The 18,765-nt window shown below is 58.7% G+C and overlaps 1 protein-coding gene across 10 annotated transcripts in view; it reads right to left on the bottom strand.

Annotated features, from left to right (window-relative positions):
- The window catches only part of TNS1 (tensin 1), a 216,761-nt gene extending 198,379 nt beyond the window's left edge, over positions 1-18,382 (bottom strand). For all 10 annotated transcript variants that reach the window (XM_058300129.1, XM_058300130.1, XM_058300132.1 and 7 more), the window contains exon 1: positions 18,227-18,382. In XM_058300129.1, the coding sequence (XP_058156112.1) occupies positions 18,227-18,382 (156 nt within the window). The remainder of the gene's footprint in view (positions 1-18,226) is intronic.
- Positions 18,383-18,765: the final 383 nt, after the last annotated feature.

Genomic DNA, 18,765 nt, shown 5'->3' with positions numbered 1-18,765 from the left:
GCAGCCAGTGAGGGGGAAGGAAGAGGTTCCTGCGGGTGTACAGATAGAGGGGGAAAAACAGGCAACAATCACCCAAGCGAGGGGGGCCACCATCACCCCCTGCCACGCTGGCCTGGGAGGGCTCCAGACAAGGCGGGGGAGTAGGGCAGCCCCCACATGAACGCCACCCCTAGCAGGCCCTGTCCTTATTCTCCCCCCACCCATCTCCAGCCCAGTGCCTGGCACTGCTGCATTTGGTTCCAGGCCTGTAGAGGGCGGCTCCCCCCTTTTTTTTTTGGTGTCTTAAATCCCCCCCAGTCTCCCCACCCTAGGACCAGGCAAAATGGAAAGGCATGAGGCAAGAGGGGAAAAACAGAATTTAATCCACAGCAAGTGGAATCAAGTTTTATTGACAAGAGTCACTTGTTGAATTTTTAGAACAGGAGGAAGTTCTTTAGATAGGTTTGGCCATCAGGTAGCCCTGCTTAGACTGAGAGGAGGGTGAAGGGACTAAGAGTCTTCAGTCTTCTCCACACTCAGGGTTCGAAAGACACTCCACAAGCACAGAAGGGAAGGAGGGAGGCTGGGAAGAAAGAGAAGGAAGTGATGGCTGTACCCAAGCCTCCCCAACGTGTGCATCCCCTGAGTCCCTGCAAAGGGCCCAGAAGGGCAGAGCTTCGGGCCCAGCAGGAGGTGTCCTTCAAACAGTGGCCTTCAGAGACACAGGCTGACAGGGACAAGAAGTCAGGCCTGGCACTGCCTAAAGCGTCTCCCCAGCTTTCCCGGCCCCACCTCTGGCCCCATCCGTGCCCCACACAGCTTCAGCCCAGGTGTCCAATCTCCTGAAGGTCAGGGTGATGCTGCTCCATGCACATGGCCCCACCAGGACCCAAAAATGAGTGAAACGCAGCCCTGCCCTTGATGCATCCCAGGTCCTCTCTTCTGCTTTACCAGCGGGGGAAGTGAGAATCCTGGAGGTAACCGCTGCAGGAGCCCCAGAAGCCCCCTGAGCTGTCCCCTTCTGATGAAGAAGAAAGGCTGGGAGGCCCCCTGGGATTGATCTCTGTGTACCTCTCTCTCAATGGGACAGTGAGACCTGGAACCTCGGATCAGATGCCCAAGCAATTCTCCTCCTAAGAGGAACTGCCTTTGTGCCCCTTCAGTCCTTTGTCCTGAAGTTTCCATTCTAGAAACTTCTAGGCTCCCCTCGTCTTCCTCTTTCACCAAAACTCTTGGGAGAGAGGGGAGGATTATGATCCTAAAAGGTCTCATTTCAATCTCAATCCCCTTTCTCTCTCAGAACACCAGAAACCGCATCCGGTACCTGGGAAGTGCTCAGTCAATCTTCCCTCCCTTTCGTGTGGCCTGGAGCATCAGGGACACAGATGCAAGGCCCAGTGCAATGGGCCAGGCCCAGATGCTCTGACACAGTGGACCACATACCAAGACCAAAGCTATGGGGTGAGTGAGGGATTGGTGTGGCCCAGGCAGACCTCCTGTCAGACCCCAGTCTCTCTCCAGGCCCTCCTGTGGGTGCCCAGCAGAGGGTCCTGGGCTCCTCACCTCCTCCTCCCCAGTGACCCTTCTGAGGCCCATGCCGAGAGGGTTACCCAGTCCTCTGGGGACTCCCTGCCCTGCTGCCCATGCAACACGGCCCTGGCCCACAAACCCTGGGCCCAGCCCCCAGCCCTGCCCCCTCTGCGCATCCCCTCCACCTCCTTCCTCCCCTTTTCCTCGGTTTCAGAGTCTAGACTGGAACGTGAGGCCGCACTGTGGGTCTGGCCAGGGCTTGAGAGAAGAGAAATTCCTTCTCCACACCCGCCCACACCTCGTGCAACTCGGAGAGCAGATTCTGGGGGCAGGCCAGGAAGGAGAGTACCGAGTCCAGAGCCGGTTGGGACGGAGGCCACCTGTGCAGAGGGGGCTGCTCTGGGCCCTTCTTCCTATGGTTCCCTGAGATGCAGGAGAAGAGCAGGGAGCTTCCCAGAGGCGGCCTGCACAGGTGTCAGCGAGGCAAGAGCGGGCATCACAGCCCACAGGCCTCCTGGGACAGGCCACGGGAGGAGGCCCGTCCCGCTCCCGGGAGGCACAGAGCCTGCCCTGTCCAGGCCCCCAGAGCCACGGCCTCCCAGCTGCTTTTGTCTGCAGGGGGACAAAGGCAGCTCCTGTTCAGGGAGAATTGCTTGGGCGTCTGAAGGGAGGCTCCAGGTCTCGCTTTCACACCCAGAGAGAGGGGCCCAGAGGCCACTCCCTGGGGACTTCCCTGCCCTTCTCCTCCGTCAGAAGAGAACAGCTCTGGCAGGCCTGCTCACTCGGGCACTTTCTCACAGTCACACCTGTCCCGGCCACAGCCATTCCTCCTGAGGTCCCCAGGGGGCTCCCACTTGAGTCTTACTTCCCAAGTTGGGGTCCCCAAGGCACCTGACCAGGGGCAGACTCCACTAGTCGCACCGACTGAACTGGCCAGCCATCAACGAGGTCCCGAACTCATGCCCACCTCCCCCGCCCTCTCTCCAGACAGCCGAACAGGGGGACCTGGGGACCCGGGGGCCATCTCATATGGGCTTAAATGTCACCTCCTCCAGGAGGCCTCCTCTGACCACCCGTCAAAGCCCTCCCACGTCCTCGACCCCCAGGAGCTTGCTGTGCCCCAGTACGTTTACTTCTTCCTGGCACATACCACTAGCTCCCGTTGATTTATCTGCTCACCTCTTCACTGTCTCAGCCCCCTCCCCACCAGAAGGCCGGCTCCCAGAGGACCTGGCAGGCACGCGGGTAAACGCGATCTACTTGCTAGTGATTTACTTGCTATGCTGGTTGGCTGATTGCAAACCAACCTCAGTTTCCAAATCTACCGGGTCCCTCCTCCAGCCCTAGATTATGGGCCAGTGCCATCGCCATCTTCAGCGTTCTTGTTGCTGCTGCAGCCAGGAGGGTGAGGTCTTTATGCATCTGCCCCCATCCCCTTGGGGAGGGACCCCAACTCACTGTTCTTCTGAAACGAGCTCCCCAATATCCTGCACTGATTCTAGTTAAACTTGAAAGAGATCCACCCCTTCTCCTGACATTCCCTCAACCCAAATGCAATTTATCCAGGAGGGCACTGAGGCCCAGAGAGGTAAAATGACTTGCCTGGGGTCACACAGCTGGGAAGTGGCAATGCCAGGACTGGATCGAGGTCCCCACTCCTGCTTCAGTGCTTTTCCATAATAGAACCCTGAAGATTGCGGGGTGCGGAGTGGAGAAGAGGGGCAAGGGGACGGGGTATAGAATGCTTCTCCTCTTATAGATATCACAAGGAGGTGCGTCCATAAGCTCCTTCTCCCCTTCACTACCACTAACCCAGGTCTCTGACCCCTGACAAGCAGGAAGTTCCTCCTGGTACCTAACTACCATCCTTCCTCTCAAATTCCAGACCATTTCCTCTTGTTCTGTCTTGCCTGTGGAAAGAGAACAGCTTGGTCACTCTCTTCTGTACAATAAACGCCTTCAGACACTGGCGGCTCATTATTCAAGCCCCCGTCCCCACCCCACCCCACCCCCACCCCTCTCTATTCTCCAGGCTGAGAATCCCTGGTCCTCTGGGCCCCTTTCCAAACTTCCATCACCGCCCAGCAGCTGACGTGATAAACGGCGGGAGGGGGAGCGGAGGGGACAGGCCTGGCATGATCGTGGGTATCGATCCACTGGGGAGCCTCCCTGACAGCTGGGTCCAGCTCAGGAGAGGCCAGAGCATCTGGGGGGGGGGGTGGTAAGGACAGGGGCCCTGAGGTCATCTAGGTCATCCCTCTGCCCGTGGGGCATTCGTCGCAGGGCCCAGCATGGAGACTGCAGACCTCGGAGCTGGGCTGCTGGGACGGAGCCCAGGCTCCTGCAATGAGATTAAAGCGGGACTGTCTAATTGATTCTGATGGAACTGGGAGAGGGAGTGAGATGAATGGAGAGTGCAGGAGGCGAGGGGGGAAGAGGGGGAAGGCGGGAGGGCAGGGGTGGGCCCCAGGCTGGAGAGCCCAATTGCATCAGAACCAGCTAATACAATTACCATGCAGCCCACCCCCATCCTCACCCACCACAGCCCCCTCCCCCTGCTGGGAAACCAGCCCCCTGGTTGATCTGCCCCTGAACTGGACAGAGTGGGTGGTTGAATGTGGGAGGCTCAGCAGGAGAGAAGCTGAGCTAAAGCTGCCCCCCCACCCCCCACCCCCATCCTGGGAATGGAGAGGACAGAGAACTGAGCAGACAAAGCCAGGGCCTGCAGACAGGAAAACGGAGGCAGCTACAGACAGACAGATAATCAGGCCTGCCACCCACCTACACGCCCCCCCCCCACCCCCGTTCTCGCCTGCCAACCTCTTCCCACCCAACTGCTGCACCACCCCACCCCATGCCCCTCCCACCAGGTCATTTGTCAGGATCCTGTCCTGGGCCCACCCCCCAGTCATTGTCTCTGGAGTGTGAGGAGGGGGTGGGAGAAGTGGGAACCCAGGGCCCTGAGCCAGGGAAATGTGAAGACACAGCTAGAGAAGCCAGGCCACCAGGATGGGCTATTTCCAGGCCCATATAGCAGGGACCCCCAAACTGAGATGTGGACAGGAATGAGGAAGGAAAGAGAGCTGCCAAGAGAGACAACCAAGGATGGGAAAGGCCATGGGGTCGAGATGAGGCTGTCAGAGGTGGCAGAAGTAAGAGAAAGCTGGTGAGTGGAGAGAAGGAGACCGAAGCAAAACAAAGGCAAGGAGAGGAAAAGAAGACGGGGAGGTGGTGGAGTTGCTGCCCAGCGCATAGAGAGCGGCAAGCGGCAGCAAGGGCCAGTGGCCAGCTGAGGGGAGAAGAGGAAAGGAATAAAGAGAAGAGACCGTGCAGGGGCAGCCAGCCAGCCAGGGAAACTGAGGCACGAAACAAGGTTGACACAGCCTCACCCATGGGCTCCAGAGGCAGGCAGGGAAGAGGCTCCCAGAGACTCAGAAGGGATAGACCCGGAGGGGAGCACGAGCTGGGACCCTCTGGCCAGGAGCCAGATACCGGGGGCGAGGATCTCAGGGCACTGGAGGCTGGGCATCGAGCAGGCTGCCGCTGGCCCCAGGTCAGGCCCAGAACAAGCTCCCGGGGACAGCAGGAGCCCTTCACCACTCCGGGAGAGACAGGCCTCCCGGTGCACCCTGGCTGGACCCCACATCAGGCGTAAAACCCCCACATTCCCTCAAACCAAGGCTGAAGGCTCTCCTCTGGCCCGCAGACTCCCGATCCAGGCTCCCAGGCCCCTCTGTGATCTACCTTCTATTCTCTATCTGGGGGTTTCGGGGCGGGACAGGGCAGGCCCATCCCGGGGAGCAGTCACGGATGCTTCCAGCGGGCAGCCAGCGCCAGCCCAGAGGCCCCAGCCCAGCAGTCAGGAGGAGGCAGGGGCAATGGGGGGCAGAAGGCTGATCCAAGGGCAGGTGGGAAGCCCCTGGACTGAGCTTGGGGCACAGCACCTCTGGGAACCCATTTCCTCAGCTGGGGAACGGGTACTGCTGCGTTTGCCTCCCAGTGTGGTTGGGAGGAGGCCAGGAGAAAATGTAAGGGCTCTGCATTGCCCTCCATCCCCATCTCCCAAAGAGAAGGATCCAGGGACAATGAAAGCAAAGAGTCCTGGAAAGAGACCAGGGTTCAAATCCTGGTCCCGACGCATACCAGCTGCGAGAACTTGGGGGATCATTTCCCCAGTCTGGGCCTCTGTTTCCTCTTGTATACTACGGAGACGAGAATTCTAACCTCATGGGGTAGTTGTGAAAATTAAATCAAACGTGAGCAGGCCTGGCATGGGACCTGAGTCATGGCAGGTGCTGGATAAATGCTCCCTGGGCAGGAATCGGAAGTATCCTCGGAAGCCACTGGCAAATATCTCGGAATCCAGGGCCGGGAGGGGCACCTTGGGGTGACTGTAAGAGCGAGTTCCCCCACAGCCCTTCCCGGGTCTCCAGCTGCACACGCCTGCCCCACCCCCACCAGACAGATGCTCCCCCAGAACCCTCGGCAAGAGCGCCCTGTCTGGAACACGCTGTTCACGCCATCATCCCGGGAGCCAGGAAGAGCAGCCAGGAGTCCAACCCAGCATCGTTACGAGATGCTGGAAGCAGGCCAGGGAGGTAGAATGGGGGCATGTGAGCCCAGAACAGGCTGGAACCCAAGAGGGGAGAGGGCCTGGGGAGCACCCATCAAACAGATAAGAGGGAGCCAAGTGATGATTCCTGAACCCCCTCCTCAAAGACAAACAGGGAGGAAAGGGCCAGGACCCAAGCAGGAAATACTCAAGTTAGACAACAGACAGGACTTCTGATGAAGTACCACACTGCCAAAATGGGAGACCCCTGCGTTCCCCTTACCATTACTCCCTGCTCTCCCTAAATGGGGTCTGAGTCTTCAGCTTTCCATGGCTCAGCATAATTCCTCCATTTTAGAAGTCCCTGCTCACCCCAGCAGGAAAACAGATGTGCCCTGCTCCTCCCAGCCCCAGATCGCCAGCCTCACTCAGTCCAGCACACCCTGCACGGATTCCCTTGCAGAAACCAAAGCTCACCCCACCATCCACAGCCATCGTAGACTCCCTGGAGCACGAGACAACTGCACCTCAAACGTCAGAGCCCCCTCTCTAAAGCGGGCCTCGCCCTAGCCACTCGGTCTTCACTCTTCCAGATCCTCCCCTCCCTGCAGTCTCTGTGTCCCGGAGGCAGAACGAAGGCTGCACAGCTGAGATGAGGCGCTGGGAAGCCACCTGGAGCCCTCCTGGGAGGCTGATGCTCCCATCACACTCAGCAGCATTGTAAGGAGGGCTTTGGGCTGGGTTAGAAAGGGGGCACAGGGAAGCAGATTTGGCCCAACGGATAGGGTGTCTACCTACCACATGGGAGGTCCAGGGTTCAAACCCAGGGCCTCCTGACCCGTGTGGTGAGCTGGCCCACGCGCAGTGCTGATGCGCTCAAGGAGTGCCGTGCCACGCAGAGGTGTCCCCCATGTAGGGGAGCCACGTATGCAAGGAGCGTGCCATGCAAAGAGAGCCACCTTGCACGAAAAAAGTGCAGCCTGCCCAGGAGCGGTGCCGCACACACGGAGAGCTAATGCAGCAAGATGACGCAACAGAAAGAGACACAGATTCCGGATGCCGCTGACAAGAATGCAAGCAGACACAGAAGAACACACAGCAAATGGACACAGAGAGAAAACAAGTGGGGGGGGAAGGGGAGAGAAATAAATAAAAAATAAATCTTAAAGAAAAAGTGCCCCACCGTCCTCCGTGGTGGGAGGGGTGCCTTCAGTCCCCCCCAGTCCTTCAAGTCCCCCTCCAGCCTTGGGCCCCGAGAAGACGGGCTTCATGGGGCCTCTCCCCACCCAGGCCCCCAAATTCCCTCCCATCTCTGCTCCCCCACCCCAAACGTCCTCTTCTGCCCACTTAGCCCCACAAAAGGACAGCCTTCCATAGAGAGAAGCTTTCTGTTGATGGAATAGGAGGCAGGAGGTACCAAAGGAGTCATCAGTCAGTCACCATTACGGGGGCAGGGCAGGGCAGGTAGCACACTCCACGGGGTCATCCCAGCCAGCCCCCTGCCTCCAGGCAGACCCCCTCCAGCCAGGCCAACCAGGATTCCTCCTGGCCTCAAGGCTCTTCCAGCCGGGAGATCCCAAAACCTCCGCAGGTTCTCCTGTTGTCCAGCTTCACGATCCAGACTGACTGGGAAGTGTTTCCTAATGTCTGACCTGCGATCCTTCTGCTGTTGTTTTCGAGCTGAATTCCCACCTCCTTGTCCAGCCAATGGCCTCAGAGCCAAACGTATGACAACTGATGGAGGAAGAGGAAAGTGGGAGGAGACCCGGGTCTGGTGCCAGAAAGCAGATGCTGGAGGACCTAGCCCCCAGCTCGTGGCCCATCACGGCTCCCCTGCTCACCCTGCACTTCAGCAGGAAAGGGAGGCAGAGCCCACAAGATGAGGTGGATACTTCCTGGTGAAGTCCATGGATTGAACATACTCCTTTATTTTTGCTCCCTCCAAACCCCTACTAAAACAATAGTAAAGGGAATTTTTAAGGCATAAATCACAGCAAAACCATTCCAGTTATGCGGTACAAAAACACTTCTGTTCCCATGGGTAAACTGAGGCAAGTACCCACCATCCCAACCATCCTAGACCCTGCCCTGGACCTCTAGGCCTCCCTTCAATACAGCAATTAAGGGCTACTTCCTGGCTCCCCAGGGCCCGCAGGACCTGCTCCAGTCTCCCAGCCCAAGCCCTTCTGATCATTTGTTAGGTATTTTAGCACCCCTGATGACAGTGTCAAAATTCTGGGAGCTGGAAAGCAGATGGTGAGTGGGAACATAAGTCCAAGAAAGCTGGACCCTGAGCTAGGGGTAGGAAAAGCCAAGGTGTGATGGGCTTCGCAGCACAGAACCCCCAAAAGATGCAGGGTGAGTGGTGTCAGATACCTTTGGGAATGGGTGTGAGAATGAAACTAAAAACAGGAGGATTGGTAGAACATTGAAGAAGTGGCTTTATTTTCAGATTTCCTCCCCAACCCCAGCAGAAAACTGCAAAGCCTGACCTGCAGGACTTAGGTACAGGTTAGGACAATGGTACTAATAGGAAAGAGGGGCGTTAATTGAGGACTTACTTCCTGTGTATGAGGGGCAGCCAGGCCTATACCCCTGCCCCCAGTGAGAAAATGGAGACAAGCTCAAGAGGAAAGACCCAAAGATGCTGAAGGAGTTTCCCCCAATGAAGCAGTCAGCCAGATGTTCTAGAGCCCTCAGTGGATCCATTCACAGCAAACGATCTGCCCTTTAGTGGCCTCCTTTAAATGAGAGGAAAGTTTGGACTTCTCAGACATCTGAGGAAAGCTTCAGAGATAAAGAGTAGACACTACAAGCCCTGGGAGGAAGCAATGCATGCAGGAAGTGAAGCAAACTTCAAAATAAATAATTATTAATAACCTCAGAGAGATCAGAGAAGACATTGCATTCATGAAACAAGAACAGGAAGCTACTAAATAAAAAGTATTCAGCGAATACCAGTAAAAACACAAAGCTCTTGGGAATTCTAAAACTGAATTGCTGGTAGGGCCTAGAGTGAGCCTGGCACTAGGCATGCAGCTCTTACAGGCCCCTTTGCCCACCCCTCATCGCCCTGTGCAAGGCCAGGTACTCCTCTCCCAGAGGCCCTGCAGACCCTCAAAGTTCCAGGGTTTTTGGTGGAAAAGTTTGAAGTGATCTGGAAACCAGAGAGGAAATGGAAGCCCAGACATGGAGAGCGCATCCAATGAGCTATGGCGAGGTGGAGGGACCAGGGGCTGGGGCTGAGAAGAGATGGAAGCAGCTAGCCTGATGGGCTTGTAACAGGACCCTTCTGGAACCCTGTCCACCACTGACCCAACAAATATTTGCCTAACAGAAGCTCCAAGAGGTGGATAGCCCCTATCTTACTGGTGGGAGTGCTCAAAGAGGCTGAGCCACTGTCCAGAGTCTAAAGCAAGAAAAGTGCAGAGCCCCAACAACCTGTGTCTCTTAATTCAACCTGAGTACAACAAAACCTTCTCAGACCTGGAGTGTCCATAGCTACAGTCTGAGAGCTGGACCCGGGTTCAAGCCCTGGCCATCAACATTTACCAGCTAGGCCTCCTGGGTTGCTCCAGGCACTGGGCTTGTCTTGCTCTGCCCATCTGGCACCCACCAGCACCAGAAGTTCCCTCTCAGGAGCCATGGGGGCCAACACCTTCCACCAGGCTTCAGACTGCAGTAGGGCAATGGGGAAGCCCCAGGGCGCAGCAGAACATGTCCCCAGAGGGGACCCTGAGGGACCGTGTGAGCTGTACCCTACCTCTGCCCCAGACTGCCCTGAAACCACACCAAGCATGGATCTATTTTTAGCCAGGACCTGGCACACAGCCAGCCACCTCAGTGTTATTCTAGACTGTGGGGTCATCAGGCTAGCCAGGGTAAAGGTGAGCCATGGCTGAGGCTGAGGCTCTGCAGAGTGAGCATCGGGGGAGGCAGCCCCACAGAGTGCGGGAGGGCAGGGAGGCCGGGGGCCCAGGGCAGGGAGTGAGGGCCATGGAGGGCTGGGTCAGGGGCAGAAGTCGGGAAAAAGCTAGAACACTGAGAGGACAGTAGGTGAAGGATCTGCCTTCGGGGGAGGGACAGGGAGGGGGCCTGCAGGGTCTCTCCTGGGTGAGAGGGGGCAACACCAAGGAAGATGAGGCTGGAGTGAGAATGAGGGGTAGCCATCCAGGCAGTGAGCTGGGCAGAGAAGAGAGGGCAAGGGGAAGGAGCAGAAAAACAGAGACAGATGATAGAGAGAGAAGTAGGGGTACAGGGGTGGCAGCCTCCACAGTTAGGGCTGGAAAGCCAATGATTCGGTCCCCCCCCCCACTCTCCCCCAGGCCAATCGCCCCCTCTCAAAGACCCCTGAGAAATCCAACCTTGTTTATCCCACTAGGGCCACTCAGCCATGGTCCAGGGGCCCCAAGGACCACTCTGCATCCCCGAGTGTCCTTCAAGACCCCCTCTCTGCCCTCTAAGTTACATAGGAAAGACACCAAGTTGGGGCATGGACAGACACACACACACACACACACTTACAGCCTCCTGGAAAGAGAAGAGACAATGGACAGGGGAGAGGGGTGTCCCTTTGTCCCCAGCCTGGCCTTGGGAGCTCAAATCCACACAAAGACTTCACAAAGAGCCTCTGACTCACAGACAGGGGAGATAAAAGGGGGGTGCAGGGAGGGGAGCCCCAGAGCTGGCAAGGCCTAGTCAGTGGGTCTGGGAAGCAATACGGGGGCTGTTCTCACAGGCCCAGAGGCAGCTAAAGAGCTTAGGGGGAAGGGATAACAGGGCTGGGGGTGGGACCCATGTTCTCGGGCAGTAGGGGAGAAAGCTGGGGCCAGCAGTGGCTTCCTAGAGGAGGTAGTCAGAAGTACCAACCTGCTGAAGGCAGCCAAGGGAGGGGTGACTGGGCTTCCTTGCCGGGCTGAGCGAGGGAGTAACACCTCAACCACCAACCCACCCCCCGCAGAGAACAGGGCTGCACAGACCTCCAGTTCCCTAGAATGCCTCAGGTCCAGCGGGGAGAAGCGGCCGGGGTAGGACCTTCAGGGCAGAGGACCAGCCTAGGTGGAAAGGACTAACTGGTCAAGCAAGACAAGGACTTCTTGCTCCTGAGGGACCTTTGAGGAAAAAAAAGGAACTCTCTCCTTGTCTCTACTGCCACTCACCCCTTGGGCTGAGGGGCTGTTCTGCTCAACACAAGGAAAATGGATGAGATGCATGAGAAAGGTCAAGGGGGGTGGGCTGGGAATCCTAAGACCTGGTTCCCATCCCGACCGGTGCTAATGGAGGTGAGACTATGAACATGCCACCTCAAGTGAAGCTCCCTTTAAAGGCATTTATTCTCATGACTGCTAAGTGACCTCTGACCTGCCCAACCAGAGACATTAAGCCCAGGGCTCTCTCCCACTCAGCCTCCCTTTCTGAGCAGTGAAGCTCCTGGCCAAGCCAGAATGGGAAGGGGTCAACCAGATGACCGTGAAGGCCCTTTCCTGGAGGAGAAGGTAATGATGTGTACTGAGTCTTTACTGTGTGCTAGGAACTTGACATACGTTAGCCACCTTATGCCCTGGCTAACTGTGAGGTAGATGCTGTGATTCCTATTTTGCAGAGGAAGAAACTGAGGCTCACAAAATGTCAGTGGCTCGCAAGGGTGTCCCCCGCGTGGGGGAGCCCCCACGCGCAAGGAGTGCGCCCGTGAGGAAAGCCGCCCAGCGTGAAAAGAAAGTGCAGCCTGCCCAGGAATGGCGCCGCCCACACTTCCTGTGCCGCTGACGACAACAGAAGCGGACAAAGAAACAAAAAGCAGACAAAGAAACAAGACGCAACAAATAGACACCAAGAACAGACAACCAGGGGAGGGGGGGAAATTAAATAAATAAAATAAATCTTTAAAAAAAAAAAAAAAATGTCAGTGGCAGAGCCCAGATTTGCAACCAGCTCAGCCCCACCCCTGGGTCCCTGCTTTTCCAACACAAACCTTCTTTTACTTTATTGCCATGATGCTCTGCACTCTGTGCCCACCCCTCACCCCCAATTCCTGATCCCCAGAGAGGAGCTTCTCAGAACAGCCTCCTCGCCCCACCTCCATCCCCAAATGACCTCAGGATTTGGGATTCCAGACTGCAGAGGGGACAGAAGAGGGAAAGGAGACACCTACAAGAGCAGGGTGAGGACAGATACAAACAGTGCCACCTGCCCACTGTGTCCTGGAGCCTGGCACGGATTGCAAGGTTGGCTCTGCACACAGCCAGGCAAGGTGGGTTCTATAATCTCCATAGGGCAGGTGAGGAAGGTGAGGCTGAGACACTGCATAGTTTCCCCAAGGGCATCCAGCTAGGAAGCAGGGAGACAGCACTCGCCCAGCCCACTGCGCCCCCGTCCCTGCTCCCTCCACCACACAGCTTCTTCTCTGTGCTAAAGCCCTGGGAAGGCAGGGCTGGGTCACATAGGAGGCCCAGGGATCCTGCAGAAGGGGGCAGGAGAATGACAGAGAAGCTGCCCCCGGGGCACACCACCTCAAGATGCACTCACCCCCTGCTGGCTTTGCTGCAATTTCATTAAGAGACCAGGGAATAAATTAGCCCTGCTTAGCACACTGAGCAGCCGGGTGGCTTGCACATCTCAATGCAGTCCACAGGACCAGGGAGCTGATGGGGCAGTAAAGGCGGGGGACAGTCTGGCTGGACAGGGCCTGGCCCGACCTCCCACAGATGGCTTCAGCTCAGTGCCCAGAAACATTCACTCCTGCTCCAACTTCATTCCCCTAATGGTGTTGCAGCTTGGCAAGCACTCTCTGCACTCCTGCCCCAAGCTCCAGCCAGCCCAGGCCAGCCTCAGAGGACACCCAAGGTTACTGTCGGGGGTAGTGTCAGGCTGCCCAGTCTCCCCTGGGATGAACTTTGGGGAAAGGCTCTGTCCAGGAGGAAGGGGAAGCCTGCACATTCCCAAATGCTGCCACCCCTGCCCCAGGACCCTTGCTGGCCCAGCACACCTGTGCCTTAGTTTCCCCCTCCGCACTGAAGCACCCCACACAGGAAGGAGAGATTGGAAGGGGAACAGGTGGAGTCAGCACTTGGCCCAAGCAAGCCCACCATCTAACACATCGGGGGTAAAGGATATTGACTCAACAGCCAAGGCCCAGCATTCCCAGGCCTGGAAGGGAGCAGGAGAGCCTGGGAGCCTCACACCACCTCAGACCCCCCAAAACAAAGGCCCTCCCCGTCTCCTTGCCTCAAGGCCCTGTGAAGGCCATGAGAACGCCCCACTCAGACACCTCGCCCAGATGAGGAGGACAGAACCGACCGAGAGCCCCAGCTACTCCATGCCTTGAAATCCATAACTGTGTTTGCTGAGGCCATACCTCCATGGGCTGCTCTCATCAATGACAAAGTACAAAGAAGATACCAAGGCAGACCCTTCCCTGGGCGACAGGGGCCTTCTTTGTCAGTCAACTTTGGCTCAACGGTGGTCCCGCAGCTTTGCTGAGCTTTCCTTGGACTGCGTGGGGGTCTGGGATGCTCCCTCCCCACCTGCTCTTGCTCCCTGCATCCCTCAGGGCCAGCCTGGCCTCTGGTCGGAAGGCTCTCCCAGCCTTCTCTGGCTCCGTCCCTATTTCCTCTCACTCAGGCCTTTCCCCTAATAAAACCCTTGCTTAATCCCATCTTGTTTCCAGGAGGATGCAGACTAATACAATCTCTCGATAACACCATCATCAAGAGCAACCCGAGTTAGCCTTTATTAAGTGCTATCGATATGCCTTCTACTGTACAAAATGCTTTCAAGGGCCGCTGAGGAAAGCAAGCCACAGACGGGTTACCTGAGATTCTCAAGGGTACACAGCCCATAAGCGCAAAGCCCGAAGTTGAACTCAGTTTAACCCCCAAACCAGCTTGTGCCATCACTACCCCATACTATCCCCCATAAGAAAGAAGCCACCCCTCTCCACCTCCTGGCTTTCCGGGGCAGAAAGAGGGTGGAAAGGGGACTTGAGGATTCTGCGGAATGGGCAAGACAGACACACAAAGACACAGTGACAGAGGACAAGAAGGCAGGAGAAGATACAGGAGACCAGAGGTTGAGCCGCCTATGGCCCCAAAGAATCCCGACCCTGCAAGCAAAAGCAGCTCCCCCCCGCCCCCAGCTCCCCAGGGCAGAGACAGGTTGAGGTATTGGACCAAAGGAAGCCAAGAGGAAGGAAAATGGGGCCTGAGAGCACTTCCGACTCCACCTACTTCTTGCCATCTTTAGCCAACCACCCCCAGCTCGCCCGCCCCCCCAGTGCCACGTGACTGGGGGAGCCCGAGCTGCTCCTCCGAGCAACTCTGCACCCGGTTCCTCGCAGCACCCAGGAGTCTCCATCCCTACCTGCCGCCTCCATTCCTCATCCCCCCACCCCAACCCTTGGAGGGCAGGGCTGACAGGCCTAGCCTGGGTCTCAGGGCCCCGACAAAGCCAGGCCTGTCCCCTTTCCAGCCTCTGTGGGAGTGACGTCTGGGCTGGGCAGCAGGTGAAACTGAGCCAAAAGGACGTGGCCCGGTGCCAGCCCCACCTCCTCTAGGTGAGTTCTTGGCTCAACTTCCTGGCCTGCCAGACCCAAGCTCTTGGGGCCCTCGGTGGGGGCTGAGGGGACTGGTGGAGCTAAAGTCAGGGACAAGGAGGGGAACTAGCTCCCAGGGGGCCCACCCAGGGAGGAGGGACTTTCAGGCAGACCCAGATCCCCATCCCTAAACACACATCCCATATACCACATACATCAACACACACACACACATACCATAGCCCTGCTTGGTCTAGTCTTGTGAGGAAGACCTTCCACTGGCTCCAGCCACCCACACCCATACTTCATCCAGCTACCCCCGCCCCGTTTAAATGCAGGCCCCCTCCTGGCTGCATTTTCCAATGGCTCTCTCTGGCCCCTATGATTAGCCTAAAGTCCAAACTCAGCTTAGCATTCCAGGACCTTCCCAGGTGGACCCCACCTCTTTTCCAGCTTCAGCTCCTGCCTCTGCCCTCCCACCCAGTATTCCACCCACATTAACTACTCCATCTCCCCCAATGCACTACACACATTTGCACACCTCTGGGTGTGGCCAAAAAATGAGCTTGCCTCCCCTCTGTGTCAGTGAACTCCTACTCGTCTTTAAAGACCCAGTTGGAAACGTCACCTCCTCTCTGACTGTTTCCCAGACTACCCTGGGCAGAACAGACCACTCCCCCTAAGCCCGAGGGTCTCCTAAGGTGCCCAAGACCCAAGCTCTTGGGGCCCTCGGTGGGGGCTGAGGGGACTGGTGGAGCTAAAGTCAGGGACAAGGTGCCCACCTTTCTGGAGCACTCAGCATCCTGTCTCAGGATGATGCTTTTGAACTTCTGCCTCCACCATTCGAGCCTCCCAAGAGAGGGTCAGGACTTATGGGTAAGACACTGAGTGTACATATTAGCCGAGGGTGGGATGGGAAGAAGTGTGGTGGGTGGAAGAGTGGAAAGGCGGACGGTACAAGAGGAGAGTGGGTGGTGGGTGGGTGGAAGAATAATAGGTGGAAAGGCAGGCGGGCAGACGAATGAGGAGCAGAAGGCATCCACCGGCTGCAGAACCAGTGCCACACGGGGACCTGTGAGACATCAGAGCGAGGTTTTGTCAGAAGACTCGAGACTGGTCTATGGGCCTACAGACCCTCCTGGATTCCTTTTGGTTCCAGCTGTGGCTGGTGGAGTAGGGTGAAATGGGATTTTATGAGGGGCACCCTGAAGTTCCTGAGAAAGGGGCACTGGCAGAAATGCCAAGAGGCAAAAGTTTGCACCGAGGCCAGCAGATCCCCCCTTCCTACCTCCCTGTAGCTGCCACCCACCACCAGCCCTGGCTGATCACCAGGATCCTTGAGGACCCCAGGGACCAGATTTGGGAAGGAGGAGCAGAAACAGCCTGGAATCTCCTCCCCTCTGTTCCCGCCACTACCCAACAAGCACCCACTTGTCTGGGGATATGGCAGATTGCAGGGAGGTGAGGCTGGCACCTGGAGATGCCCGCTAGGCCCCTTGGCACCCAGGTCAGAGAAGAATTGGCAGGAATGCTCAGGAGGGGTGCCAAGTCCCACCCTCTCATCTCTCGAAGCTGGCAGGCTGGCATGCAGGATGAGAGGAGGGCTCAGATGCAGGGCAACCGTGAGGCCCCCAGGAGGCCTCCTCAGAGCACAGGCCCTGAGAGTGCAGAGCTGGGGTTCAGGGGCTTGGCAGCCAGGGCAGACAGCCCTCCCCAAACCAAAATCGGGCCCAGGAGGAGAGTGGGGAGGAGCGCTGGGGTCTGGGAGGCAAAGCAGCCTGCCGGAGAGGAGAGGCCGGTGTGGTCTGAGCAGAAGGCAGCCTGCTGAGGAAAGTGAGCAGGGGCAGCGTGGCAGGGGCCTGGGGTGGACAGGGGTCCTGGGGGGGGAGGAGAGAACAGGGAGGTTGAGGGGGGGACAGGAGCACGGCCTGTGGCTCAGGGACAGAGTGGACCGGAATGGCGGCATGGCCTGTGGCAGGAGAAGGGGTGTGTCGGTGCCAGGAGTGTGGGTGGGAGTGCCCTGGCTGGGAGCCCAGCTGCCTGGGTAGCTTCTAAGCCCGGATGCCTGGGGGAGGGTGGGAGGGGGGAGCCCAGGAGATGTTTATCCACCACAAGAACGTGGCTTTCACGCCTCCCCCAGGAAGGACCAGGTGAAAGGCAACCTGGCTGCTCCTTCCTGAGTCACCGAAGTCCCCTGAGAGTTGCAATATGAATGGGGAAGTGGGGCCAAGGGAGGGGGGACAGCAGTCAGTGACAGCGTCCCCAGACGGAGACGGAGCCAGGGACCGTGGGCCGAGATGGCGTCTTAGCCGTGCAGATAACGGAGGGCGGGAGGCATGGGCCAGCGCCAGGCTTTCTCCAGAGACCCCTCAGAAACGAGTTCATCCGATGGCAGGCACTCATCTCTGTCCCTGCTGCTGTCACACCCCCACACACGCGTCCCTCCCCCATCCTTGGAGTGTCCCTGGCTCCTCCCGCCATCTCAGCCCACCTGCCTGTCCCTGCCCACCCTCACGCGGCCCTGCGTGAGGTTGGAAGAACTTTCTGGCCAAGAAGGGTCTGAAATTGGAACAGATGAGGGAGGGAGCCTGCGAACTCACTGCCCCCCTACCTGAAACCTTGGAGGAGGAGAGTTCGTGGCTCCAGGGCAGGGCAGGAGCCCTAGTGACCTCTGGAGGGTTCTTTGGTCACACTGACCCTTTGCCAAGGCCAAGAAGCTGGTGGTCCCGGATGTCCGGTCCATGCCCCCAGGCCTCACTCTTCCCTTCCCGGGACCCTAAAGGAAGCTCAGGCCTTTGCCAGAATTGCGCCAGCCACGAGGGGGCTCAGGCAACAGCAGGGCCCCGCCAATCCCGGCCCTCACTAGGGCAGTCCCGGGTGATGATGGGAAGGGCCAAGACTTCAGTTTACAAATGCCCAGCGCTGCGGAGTGTAACCCCAAATACATCACGACCCCAGCCCTGCCTTCCCTGGCTGCCCTGAGGAGGGGGGGGGGGCGAGGTGACCACAGGGTAAATCTCAGGGCGCACCAGCTCCCCGGCTCACTCCTCTGTGTGCCCCAGGCGGAGGGATGGAGGGTGCTAGGAAGGCTGCAGCCTTGCCAGCCCCCATATGGGTGGGGGGTAGGTCGGGACTGTGTGGGGAGCATAGGGCAGGGGTATCCAGCCCCAAGTGACCTGCTGGGAGAAATCCAAGGCCCACATCCCTACCAGTCCAGTGGTTCCCCCCACAGAAGTCTCATCCAGAACATCTACCCCCTCCCAGCTCTGGCCTACACCCTCCCCCCTCTGCAAGGTCTCAGGACCTACCTGGAACAGAGAACACAGGGGCAGGGGTCCTGGGGTCAGCCATTGCACTGGCGAGGCCCTCCCTGGCTACACAGCCCTGGCGGGGGAGGACAGCCACTGCCACAGCTACACACACACACACACACGCACTCATTCCGTCAACCCATGGACACTTTCCCTGCCTTTCCCAGGCTCTCAACCCTAAACCTTACCTGAGCTCTCTGCCCTGCTAAGGGTCAGGTCCTACCTCACCCTCTTCCCCAAGGGAACAAGAGCCCCAGGTGCGCCCTCAGCCGCCTCACGGCCCCCGGCCCCGGCCCAGCCGCGCCCCTTGCCCCGGCCTCCTACCTGAAGCGGTGGCCAGCTCCTGTCCACGCGGCCCGAGCCCCCGGGCTCCCCGCCCTCGGCCCGCGCTGGGGCCCGGGGACTCCCGAGGGGCTGGGGTCCGCAGGGGGGCCCGGGCTCCAGCGCCTCACAGCACACCAGGCTCACGGTGCAGCCCATCCAGCCCGGAGCCCGGCGGGACGGGGGCGGGGACGCGGGCGCCCCGGGAGCCGGCCCGCCCCCACCCCCGGCGACGCCTCGGCCCAGGGCGCCTGCGACGTCGGGGCGGGAGCGGCGACGCCCCCAGCCCGGTCCTCGCCCGGGAGCCCGCGCCTTCTGGGCCCGGAAGCGGCCGAGTGCGGGGCAGACGGGGGGGGGGGCGGTGGCGCGGGCGCCCGAACGCAGCCGGCGACGGAGGGGGACCCGAGGGCGCGCGGGGCGCGGGGAGGGATGGAGGCGGGGGTCCCCGGGGACGAGGGCGGCGGCGGGACTGAGTCTGGGAGGGCGAGAAAGAGCCCGACGGCGCGATGGGAGAGGCAGGAAGCAGATAAGGAGAGTAAAGA

This window comes from Dasypus novemcinctus, chromosome 7 (genome assembly GCF_030445035.2).
Source record: "Dasypus novemcinctus isolate mDasNov1 chromosome 7, mDasNov1.1.hap2, whole genome shotgun sequence".
NCBI classification, from domain to species: domain Eukaryota; kingdom Metazoa; phylum Chordata; class Mammalia; order Cingulata; family Dasypodidae; genus Dasypus; species Dasypus novemcinctus.
Note: the sequence above shows the minus strand (reverse complement) of the source record. Positions and strands in the feature narration are given on the sequence as shown.